Genomic DNA, 11,896 nt, shown 5'->3' with positions numbered 1-11,896 from the left:
AAATAATTCCACACTTTTCCAAATTTCTTCAAGATAATTTTATAGCTCCACACCGCATTGCGACGCGTTGTGAGCTTGTAGATTGGCTATTTTCAAATAGCCGAACGCTTCATTTTGGGCTTGTTTGTTTTCATAGACCTGGGTTGCGTATGTCTCTCACACGATCTGGCAACACGTCCGACAGGACGTCTCTCTACTGTGCGTGAAGAACCTTGGAGTACTTCCGGGTGATGTTTACCGCTACAGAGACGACCAACGGCTCTTCTTCTGCTGGTGGATGGAAACCAACCTTTAATAAACCATTGTTATTATTTAATATATCTAGATGAAAACCAAAGCAACCAGAGCATAGATTAGACCCCGGTAACGCGTTTAGATGGGTCACCAGTAGGTGCAGTACACCCTGCTGGACTTCCTCTTCACACAACATCTCCACGGCGAGGTAACATCCGTCTGTCCGTCCGTCATAGCGCGAGCCCTTTTTTATAAATATATATATATATATATGTCACCGCTTTTTCACTTAAACGTCATTTTTATCGACCGAAAAGCTATAAATGAAGCCGTACTCTGCCTTATTCATTTCACCTACTTGATAATTGTGTTTTATTTTTATTTTTTTTAATGAGTGTTTTGCACCTTTATTTTGCCTTGTGCTACGCCTGGGTTAGCTAACTTATTATGTAGCGTAACTTCACGTGCTTGTTTTGATTGTGCGTAAACCGCCGTTAGGGTGAGTTAGCTAGGTCCAATTACTACTAGTAGTAGTAGTAGTAATTGAACGACTAGTAGTAATTGAACATAGCGAGTTAGCTAGGTTCAATTACTACTAGTAGTAGTAGTAGTAATGGAACTACTAGCTAGGTTCAATTACTACTATAGTAATTGAACTACTAGTAGTAATTGAACATAGCGAGTTAGCTAGGTTCAATTACTACTACTAGTAGTAGTAATGGAACTACTAGCTAGGTTCAATTACTACTACTTGTAGTGTAGTAGTAATTGAACTACTAGCTAGCAGTGGTGGAAAAAAGTACTCACATTTTTTACTTAAGTAAAAGTATCAATACTGCAATGCAGAAATACTCTGTAAGTAACAGTCCGGAATTCAAAATTTACTTGAGTAAAAGTATAAAAATAATGGTATCAGTACAAAAGTTAAAGTACTCATAATGCAGTATGTCCCATTTCACACATTTTCAAATGTATAAAATGTATATAAACCTTTTGAAAATAGCAGATCTACAAGCTCACAATGCGTCGCATCGCCACTCATTGTGAGCTTGTAGATCGGCTATTTTTAAATGGCCTAAATGTATATAGGACTGAAGCGGCTAATGTATGTTTTGTAATAATAATCTACAAAGTAACTAGTAACTAAAGGTTTCAAATAATTGTAGTGGAGTAAAAGTATAATATTTGCCTCTGAGATGTAGTGAAGTAAAAGTACTGAACATTATAAATACTCCAGTAAAGTAGAAATACCTCAAAATTGTACCAGATAGTACAGTACTTGAGTAAATGTACTTTACGTCACAAAAGTTACTTTACATCACTGACTACTAGCTAGGTTCAATTACTACTACTAGTAGTTATTGAATTACTAGTAGTACTAGTAGTGTTGTTGGCTAATCAGCTAACTGTCTTAACGCACCTAGTACAGGCATGTCAGAAGATGCGGCAGATCTACACAGCTCGCAGTGCAAGAACTTGTAGATCGGCTATTTTCTGCGAAGTGATTAGGTGTAGAGCAGGGGTCTTTGACGTTTTTCAGGCCAAGGGCCCCTTGGCTGAGAGAGGGGTAAACCAGGGACTACATATTGTATAAAACTGAGTTGCAGATTAAACCTTTTCATAGATTTTCATAGTTGGCTTCATAGACTTGTTTGTCATCAATGTTGTACAAATTCATGTTTTTTTTGTTTGTTTTTTTAAACATTAGCTTCTCTATGAATTCATGTTAATGTGTAATTATCAGACATTTAACCACTTAAAGCCTCAATACTAAACTTAACTGTGCTTGGTTAGCTCTTTTTTTCCCTCTACACCAAACCTCTTTGCCATAAATAGCAGATCTACAAGCTGCGAGGCGTTGTGAGCTTGTAGATAGGCTATTTTTGGCTAATGTTCCCCTCACTCCCTCAGAATCCTATCACTCAAGGATTTGGAGGACCCCTTGTAGTAACTCTGAGGACCCCTGGTGTAGAGGGGACCAAGTACAGACCCCTGGTGGACCCCAGTCAACAAAGTATATAGGGTTTCAAGAGATTAGTCAACATGGCCCTCTAACACTTAATTTATTCTCCATAGTACGGTGTGGCTTGCCCCAAAAGACCTGATTTACAGAGTTTCATCAGGCAAGTGACACCATTGTGTGATTGAGTATAGATTAAGCTTAATGAACGTGGGCAGCACAGAGTGCCTGTTATTACATCTTTTGATTAAATGTCTCTGTTCTCTCTCCTTGTAGCTGGCGGGCCACCATCTCAACCTGCCTAACAGGCTCCTCAGAGGACTCAGACGGTCTTTAATCGTAGCGTTGACGATCCGCACGGCGAGTGACTTCTGTCACCTCAGGACAAAAGCAGTACAGACCAATGCCAAACTTCTCACAGAGGTCTTAAAGCCAGCCACCCCTGACAGCGTGTGTCCCGCCTTTCCATCCCGTGCCAAGAGCCAACCTCCTCGACATCGAGCGCCTAGGCTCGCCATGCCCGGCTCAACGGCCAGTAGTAAAGCTCGGGTGTACACCGATGTCAACACACAGAAGAGCCGGGAATACTGGGACTACGACGCACATGTGCCAAGCTGGAGGTACACCCCAGTGTTATTCTCAAATTAGATGAGTTGTGTGTACAACGTCATGCATGATTTATACTTGGTTGTGTGCCGTGTTACGTACCGGAAATAGCAGATCTATAAGCTCACACTTGTGCGCTCATGTCCGACCTTTTTGGGCACGATATCTCTTAGCCGTTTTAAAAGGTGAGGCAAATTCTGACTGTCAGGGAAGAAAACTTGTGTGCATCAAACGATAAAGAGAAAATAGTTTATGTGAAAATGCTGATCATATCACATGATCCTGTTTCATATAGAAATCAAATCTTGGCTACTTCGTTTTTAAAATTCAAGATTACGAAAGAAAGAAGCCCGTTTCTCAGTTTTTAATAATCCAAGTCGACTTCAATCACAGGACTTCAATATGAAATGAAACCAAAGATAAACAGTCCTGCGGTGCTGAAAGATGGCATGAAATTAAATCTCAGATCTGTTGCTGTCCATTGCGCAACACAAAAGAGTTCACACATAACCATGTTCTGTGGTGTTTAACCCTTTAGTGTTTCTTTGAGTCTGCACTGCCTGGGGAACCAGCTGCCAGTCCATTCAAGTCAGGGTGGTAGCTACTGGTTGCAGTTCTCAAAGAGGCAACAAGGTGGTCGTCTGATCCGTTATATTTGTGATCAGTACAACCTTCTTGGCAACTCATGCACTCATGTCATCACAACATTCTGATGAAAATGCACAGCTGAATAACATCATAAATCTTAATGTCTTTTGACTTGTCCAACTGGAGGGAGAACTGCACACAGGAGATTTGATATGCTTTACAGCTGCTCTCCCCAGAGGTCCTCCGAAGTTCCCTCACATCCTTGTGTCACTGTTCTCCTGGCCAACTGAAGGCTTGTGTTGGTTACATCCATGATCACAGTTTGTTGACCATAGAAACAAATCCTTGCCAGCTGTGAATATCTCGCCATCCCAAAATGATTTTGTGTGTTCGGCGAGAACATGGCACACATGGAGGCTGCAGAGCAGTGGTCGCAATAACTTACCAACCGGCTTTGTCAATGTTTGACATTTGTGGTCTTTCACCTTTCTTTGGAAAGGTCTTTGTCAGAAAAGACCCTTTCTGACAAAGAAAAGTCAGAAAGGGTCTTTCCAAATTCACTCTTCGCCAGCGATGCACAGATGCATACATTTTTCAATCAAAAAAATAATTAACTTCCCATTCTGCATGGAAATTACTTGTATCTTCTGTCTCTTGGCATCTCATCCCAAACGCATTATCAATGCTGGTGTCTGTCTTGTTAACTCTAGTTGTTAGTAGCTGAGTAGTGACAGGTTAAACACCTGGACATTGAGATGCTGCCAGGGCCATTCCTGTGTTCCTGCACTAAAATGTCTCCGCAATCGACCAAAAAGCCCCTTAAAGACATGGTTGCCCATCCATGGTTTAGAGGGAGACTGGGTATAAATCCCTGCTGCATAACAGCTTACACGCAAATTGAACACAGGATGTTGCTTTTCTAATGGCCTAAAACAGCCTGAAGACTACAATGATAGCCCAACCCTTTTTTATAGGTTTGTTTATAATTGATGTCCTAAGTTGGGTTTGTTTTCAATACTACTACTACTGCTATGAATAATAATAATAATAATAATAATAATAATAATAATAATAATATGTGATTCATTCTTGCTTCCAGCAATCAAGACAACTATCAGTTGGTGCGTAAGTTGGGTCGAGGGAAATACAGTGAGGTCTTTGAAGCCATAAATGTGAGCAACAACGAGAAAGTGGTTGTGAAAATCCTCAAGGTGAGCCTCTAGATTTGTTGTGGTTTGTTATGATTATTATCAAACCATTTGTGATCTTAGGGTCAACTATGTAGTAAGCCATTTATCTATTATAATATGGTGAATTCCTGATGTAAACTTTAATTGTTTTTAGCCCGTCAAGAAGAAGAAGATCAAACGTGAAATAAAGATCCTTGAGAACCTGCGTGGGGGAACCAATATCATTCGCCTGGTAGATACCGTCAAGGATCCTGTGGTAAGTTGACATAGTTTGTGTCCTTTAGGGCATGTTGCAGTATCATGTCATATTCCGTTTCTGCTGAATTTCATTCTCACTTATGTTCTGGGAAGTGATAATATCTATCTGCTATTTTCATAAATTAATCATTCCGTTATCTCTTTTTGCAGTCCAGAACACCTGCACTTGTCTTTGAGTGTATCAATAACACAGATTTTAAGGTAATTATGTTTGGCAACAATCATTCATATGAAACTACTACAAGTATTACCATTTATGTGAAGCCAGAAGTCACTGATATGAGTAGATAACATGTAACCCTTTAGTAATAGTTTGCAGTGAACAGAAGCCAGAACTTATAACATATACTCTGATAAATAATCTATGCATTAATTAAAAAAACTTCTGTTTTATAGGAGCTTTACCAGAAGTTAACAGACTTTGATATCCGTTACTACATGTATGAGCTCCTTAAGGTAAGAACATTACTTAATAAAGCCAACTTAAAGGTGTGCACAGTTAACATGAGCCACAAAATGCCAAACTTCAATGTCAATTCATATATTTCTTACATTTCCTAGTTGATGTTAAAGAAACAATCTGGGAGTTATGTGGTAGAGTGTGTTAATACAATATAATTAGCACATCTGCAGTGGTTGGAGGTGGTCTTCCTTGTGCCGCCATTTTGACTATAGCTTGTATATTGTTGCAATTAAGTGACTTTGCTGGAAAAGGGAGACAATGTACATACTACTGATTGTATTTTGGAAAAAGCTTCCAAATGCAATCAGTCTCAACTATGAATAGCTCATAAGTTATGTACAGCTGTTTGGTAATCAATAATTGATTAGATGGGGAAATGCCACCTCTTGTGTCATCTTATTTCAGGTCTGGTGTCAAAGTTGTGTTTCTTTGTAACAAATTGTGTTGTGTTGTGTTGTGAATGCAATTGAATTGATTGGCCAATCAATACAGTGCATTAACTATAGGGTGTGTCTTGTCTTCTCATAAAGGCTCTGGACTATTGTCACAGTATGGGAATCATGCATCGGGATGTGAAGCCCCATAATGTCATGATTGATCACCAAATGAGAAAGGTACTATCTTTGTCCATTTCAATCATTTCATGAAACTGAATGTGAGGACCTGAGAAAACCGTGAAACAAAAAAACTGCTCCCACACTGTCCACTTATTTATTGTAGCACCAAAGTGATGTTTCCAGCTATTCTAGATAGAGTGACGATGCATGATGTCATCTTAAATACGCACCCGATACTGGTCACAACAACCTCCCAGTTCTGTGTTTCGAGAGCGTGCACTCATAAGTGCTGCCTATGTAAAATATGTCTCCTCTGTAGTGTACAATAGAATGATAGGATATCTTAACCCATTAAGACCTGAGGACGATTCTAAAAATGTCTTCTAAATCCTAACAGTTTTATTTTAAAACGCATATGTTGCTATATCAGTGGTCTCAAACCTTTTCATGTCAAGGACCCCCCCAAAATTATGTATTTGGCCGCCGAGCCCCATCTCAGAATATTTTGTTCCAGGGACCCCCCTGAAGCAAAGATTTGAGTTACAAATGTTCGCAAAAAGAAAAAACTTAATTCAAAGATTTGCGCAAATTTTCATGATTTAAAGAAAATAGCAGATCTACAAGCTCATAGTGTGGCACTGAGTGCTCAAGCTATGAGCTTGTATATCTGCAATTTTTTAATAGCCAAAGTATAAGACATGGTTAAAGTGATTACACAGATGCGTTCCCGGTCTTAATGGGTTAAACATCTGACCTAGAGTTTTTGGGGAGTCATTTGAGCCTGCCTGCACCAGTTAGCCCTTGTGGCCTATAGTGGAAATAAGGTTAATGTGCGTCTGTTCCTCTGTCCCAGTTGCGTCTCATAGATTGGGGTCTGGCAGAATTCTACCATCCCGCTCAGGAATACAACGTCAGGGTCGCCTCTCGCTATTTCAAAGGCCCCGAGCTGCTAGTCGACTATCAGGTACAGTACATGCTACCATACATCATCTTTTGTACAGAAACATACTCGTTTTGCATGTTGATATATATTTTAACCAACAGAAGACGGTATATATTATAGTGTAGTCCAGACTGTTCTTACATTATTCACTTTGGTGTTTTCCAGATGTATGACTATAGTTTGGATATGTGGAGTCTAGGCTGTATGCTGGCCAGCATGATCTTCCTGAAGGAGCCCTTCTTTCATGGACAGGACAACTATGACCAGGTAATATTATTATTATTATTATTACACACTAAATGGAGACTGTATTAAAAAATAAGTAGATGTCATGTAAAACGTGTTGGCCCTAGAAGATGATATATTATTCTCATGTTTGGTTGGTTGGTATGGGTAGTTGTCACGTGTACATACAGAATATGTTATTAGATTTCCTTTTCTTTCTTTTTTTTTTTCTTTTTCTTTTTTGTCTCCAAGCATTTTGCATTTCTGTTGTCATTCTTGTTTTAGCTGGTTCGCATTGCTAAAGTTCTGGGGACAGATGAGTTGTTTGGCTACTTGCACAAGTATCACATAGAACTGGACACTCGCTTCAAAGACCTGCTTGGCCAGTAAGTAGACGACAAGAAACCAAAATATCATTGTGCTGTCACATTGTTTTTTTTATTAGCAAACTCTGCTTAGTTCAAAAATCTTTACATGGAGAATTCAGTTTGAAACCCCTGAAGTTCAAAGGGGAAGTTGTGGTATTGACTCCAGTGTCACTTGTTTTCACTGTGTGTGTCCAGGCAGACCAGGAAACGCTGGGAGCATTTTGTCCAGACAGAGAACCAGCACCTGGTGAGCCCAGAGGCCCTGGATCTGCTGGACAAGCTGCTACGTTACGACCACCAGCAGAGGCTGACAGCCGCAGAGGCCATGCAACACCCATACTTCTGTTAGTGTCACGCTCATGCCTCATTTTATACTGTGGATGAACGACTTTGCAGCTATGTTATTTTCAGCTAGCGGCAGCATCACGCACAGTATAAATTGAGCGTTATATTTGCCTGTCTATTAACCCATTCAATCCAGGAACGCATCTATGTCATTTTATTTGGCTATTCAAAAATAGCAAATGTACAAGCTTATAGCGCGGCACTGAGTGCCGGGCTATGAGCTTGTAGATCTGCATTTTCTTTTTTTAATCATGTTATTTTTTTTGAGCAGGACATTTGTAACTCGAGTCTTTTCTTCTGGGGGCTCCCTAGAACTAAATATTTTACAAATGTTCGCTTTAAAAAATATATTTATATTCCAAGATTTCCACAGATTTTTCAAAAATAGCAGTTCTACAAGCTCATATGAGCTTGTATATCTGCTATTTTTTAATTGCCCAAAGAAATGTTAAAATGAACACAAATGACATGATACTATTACTGTCATGTCTGTCACACAACACATTGGTCATGTAAAATGTTTGGTAAATATTTAAGGATGAACTGATTACATTTTAGTAATCAAATAATAGCTTTTGTAATGTATCATGTAAGTATTTATAAGTGCTATGTACAACTTCACTAAAATGTGAATGCTGGGCTTTGTTGCATATTATAATATGAAAAGCTAAGATTTGGATAAAACATCAAGCAACATTAAGACATCCAGATGTCTGTTTAGAGAACGTGATGAGCATTTACAGTAATTTTACTTAAATATATATGGTAGATTTATTGACTTGTTTCTCTGTTGTTTCTGTGTCATTGGAATTAATTAATGATTAATTGAGGGTGGAATGTATTTTATGCCATTCTTACTTGAACAAACCCGATGAGGGTTGTGTTATTGTGGATGAACGCACTGGTGACGATTGTGTATTTCCCTGCAGATCCTGTGTTGAAAGAACAAGCAAACACAAACACGGACGGCACAAAGGCAATAAGCGGCTCCAATGCAACATGATGAGAAGAATAGGAGGTAATGCATTTAACACTTTTCTTGTTGTTCAGGTGTCCTAATTGAATATATACCTGATATAATATATACTCTTCAATATGTTTGAACAATCTGTGCTCATTGATACTATAATAATATGGGCTACTTTGATGTGTGTGGGACTAACTTTTAGGAAGAATCTATGATTGTAAAATATTCAATATTTGTATGTAAGAAGACACTTAAGTGTAATCGTTCAATACATTGCGGCTATGTGTATTGTATGTAGCGGTGTATATCGAGTACGTCTGGTTAGGACCGTCGTGGTTAGAATGTAAGTGGGTCAACACCGCAGCTCGTGGTACTACAACCTATTTTTAACTGCCTTTATTTAGACCAACCTTCCTTTTAATAAAGTTTTAAATTATCTTCATGTGATGAAGCAGTCTCCCAACACTCATCATGTTGCACTCCCCACTCAGTCTAGACGGTCCCATAGTTAAAATATTATATGAGGGGGCGCCCGCTGGCCTAGCGGTCCAGGCGCATACCACATAGGCTCTAATGCCTGACGGCGTGTCGCGGGTTCGCGTCCCGTTCCCGACGACCGTTGCTGCGTGGCACTCTCCCCGTTTCCTGTCATTCTCTACTATACTATCGATAAAGGTAGAAAAGCCTTTTTTTAAATAATAATAATAGAGAAATCTTATATGACTATGCCAAAGTTGCAGTGCACAGAGAACATCTGGAATTGAAATATTTTACAAATATTGTAATTTGGTGCCAGGATTAGATGAGAATATACGTATACATTTATGGTTGCAGCGTGACTTAACACTGCATAATCCCGTGACATGTTTTTTTCCTTATGGCCAACCTTGCATGCCAGCATTTCTGACGCTGTCTTCATGATATCCGTTAGACTAACTGAACTGTCGTCATTGCATTGAGTGGACCATTTGTTTCACGAACATGGATGGAATCCAGACACACAAAAGGGGATGTCATGTATTGACACAGATGTGATTTGTGAACATGTTAACAATTTAGAATTGTCTGTCCGTAGACTATCCGTCTCTCTCCTTAGCAGAAATCCTGTCTCGCTTCTGTGCCTTCCTTTACATGTGTACATGACTGTAGGTTTAGCCCGGAACAACCCAGAACAGTGTCAAAATGAATCATGATCTTTATGAATCATCAGCAGCATACATTTTAAACAAAACATTACATGCCAAAAGCATTATCCAAATTATCTTTTGCGATTGGAACTGTTTTGCAAGGTTTATCAACACACCATTGACTGGAAAAACGTCCCACTCACATGAAGTCTTTATAACATGTATGAGCTATACGGCCGGTATGCTTATATGAAATGAAATCGTGCTCTAGTGTTTGGTTTTATGACACTGCAGTGGTGAGGTTATGGTGATAGCCCTGCATATGGTTCTAGTATGGAGTACATATTACATGCTTTACAATCAAGTAATTTACAAGTAGCCAGCAGCCGTTGTAAAACCACACCGTTCATGCAGAGGTAGCTGGTACACCAGGCAAAAACAAAAACTATCACTACAACTCTCTGAACTGATTATTTGATGGACTGGAATGAAATATGCACAGACATACATAAGTGATAATAATGGCACAATCGATCAACTTTTATATCAGGACATGTCATGTCATATCTACCGGCATAAGTGTTAAATCTACTTCGGAACTTAAGCTCACTGTACCAATAATGATATAAATAATTAAGATTTTATCTGTCACATACTGAGTAACTCTGAGCAGTGAAATATTGGTGCAGCTGACTGCAACAAGTCATGTCCAACATAAAATACAAAATGTAGGTAATAAAAGGTAAATAATTAAAGTTAAAATACAGATATATGGTACTTCTACTAGTAAGTCAAAAATCTCACGGAAGTGTGGTGAGTGACCATAGACTAATGCATAGTGTTCTATATACAGTTTAGTATTGCACCTTCCCTGGGATCGAGAATCTATAGAATATACAGTTTAGAATTGTACCTTCTCTACACAGAGTATACAGTTTAGAGTTCCTAGAATTTATATAAAGATGCAAAAAGATGTATTTGTTGATTAGTAGTATACAGTTTAGAGTTCCTAGAATGTATATAAAGATGCAAAAAGATGTATTTGTTGTTTAATCCTCCCCCCCCCCTCCCCCATCTATTCAGGGAGAACCTTTGTTACCTCAACTTGTGACCTTTTGGTGGCAGAAACGTCGGCCTCACATCAACAGCCATACTGGAGTAAGATCAAACACAAGGTTCAACCTAAACACAACCTGGGGGGATTGATTGGTGCCGCTTGGTCAGTCACCACCCCTCCCCCACCACTACCTTCAACTTGTTTTTAAAAGAGCAAAGTGACTATTGTTGGATCCGTATCAAGCCGGTGTTGTGCTGTAAGATGTGTGTTCGTCATTAAGACGCTGTGGTGACCTGAGATCCAATTCCAGGTAATAGCACTGAGTGACATGGAGGCTCTTTTCTGCTATGGATAGAACAAATGCTATATTGAAAGAGAATAAACCATTTTTATTTAAATGTATGCGTGTTTGACTGTTGGTATTGATTAAATTGAAATGATGTATAGAATAGATAAGCATATTTTATAGGAATGGCTGACTACTGACATCAAAGGATGATATTCTGAATAACATTATATTTGTCTTTGGTATGAAATACAAATTAGGCTTCTTGATTCTATGGTTAAATGTCACTATAAGAAGATATGCTAGGCTGATGTTGCAAATGCCACTTTGATACATTTTCATATATTTTGCAGCTACCTCTGAAGTGAATTAATGAATGAAAAAAACCCAATATTGTCCCCGCACAGCACAGGAAATACTGCGTGGGGACTGCACCAGGCTATTAGACCTGGTCTAATCTGGTCTACGCTGCAGTCGCTTTCTGACTATTCTCACTCCACCAACAATTTGCCTGACCATGCCTCATTTTATGACCAACATGCCCATGGGTGCACAGTTGGGTGCAAATGCATTTGGCACTTGCACAACGTGGGCGCTGGGCATGAGAATGACAAATGCCTCTGATGTAACTAGCAATGACACTTGTGCTACATGCCAGCTTTGTTGGGAGTAAAATAGGGCCCATCATTTACTTATACTCTTTACATTTAGCCAAACTATCC

At 39.1% G+C, this 11,896-nt stretch overlaps 1 protein-coding gene across 2 annotated transcripts; it reads left to right on the top strand.

Moving 5' to 3' along the window:
* Nucleotides 1–229: 229 nt before the first annotated feature.
* On the top strand, nucleotides 230–11,290 carry csnk2a2a (casein kinase 2, alpha prime polypeptide a). Of its 2 annotated transcripts, none has more exons than XM_080427092.1 (13): nucleotides 230–442; nucleotides 2,471–2,814; nucleotides 4,488–4,599; nucleotides 4,733–4,834; nucleotides 4,987–5,037; nucleotides 5,233–5,292; nucleotides 5,830–5,913; nucleotides 6,710–6,820; nucleotides 6,965–7,066; nucleotides 7,310–7,410; nucleotides 7,588–7,736; nucleotides 8,667–8,755; nucleotides 10,915–11,290. In XM_080427092.1, exons 2-12 carry the CDS (start codon nucleotides 2,711–2,713, stop codon nucleotides 8,738–8,740), a joined length of 1,050 nt encoding a protein of 349 aa, XP_080283218.1. In that variant the 5' UTR covers nucleotides 230–442; nucleotides 2,471–2,710; the 3' UTR covers nucleotides 8,741–8,755; nucleotides 10,915–11,290. The 2 variants fall into 2 exon arrangements, with proteins under 2 accessions (XP_080283218.1, XP_080283219.1); XM_080427093.1 differs by lacking the exon at nucleotides 230–442 and adding an exon at nucleotides 2,232–2,357.
* Nucleotides 11,291–11,896: the final 606 nt, after the last annotated feature.

Source organism: Gymnoscopelus braueri, assembly GCF_963280865.1.
Source record: "Gymnoscopelus braueri genome assembly, chromosome: 1".
In the NCBI taxonomy this organism is placed as follows: domain Eukaryota; kingdom Metazoa; phylum Chordata; class Actinopteri; order Myctophiformes; family Myctophidae; genus Gymnoscopelus; species Gymnoscopelus braueri.
The sequence above is the reverse complement of the archived record's forward strand: the minus strand, read 5'-3'. Positions and strand labels throughout refer to the sequence as shown.

Excerpts from the sequence above, each read along its gene's own strand:
- csnk2a2a (XM_080427092.1), top strand. The coding sequence starts at position 2,711 with ATGCCCGGCTCAACGGCCAGTAGTAAAGCTCGGGTGTACACCGATGTC. Across the intron at positions 5,038-5,232 it reads TCAATAACACAGATTTTAAG|GAGCTTTACCAGAAGTTAAC; the intron begins GTAATTATGTTT and ends TCTGTTTTATAG. Across the intron at positions 5,293-5,829 it reads ACATGTATGAGCTCCTTAAG|GCTCTGGACTATTGTCACAG; the intron begins GTAAGAACATTA and ends CTTCTCATAAAG.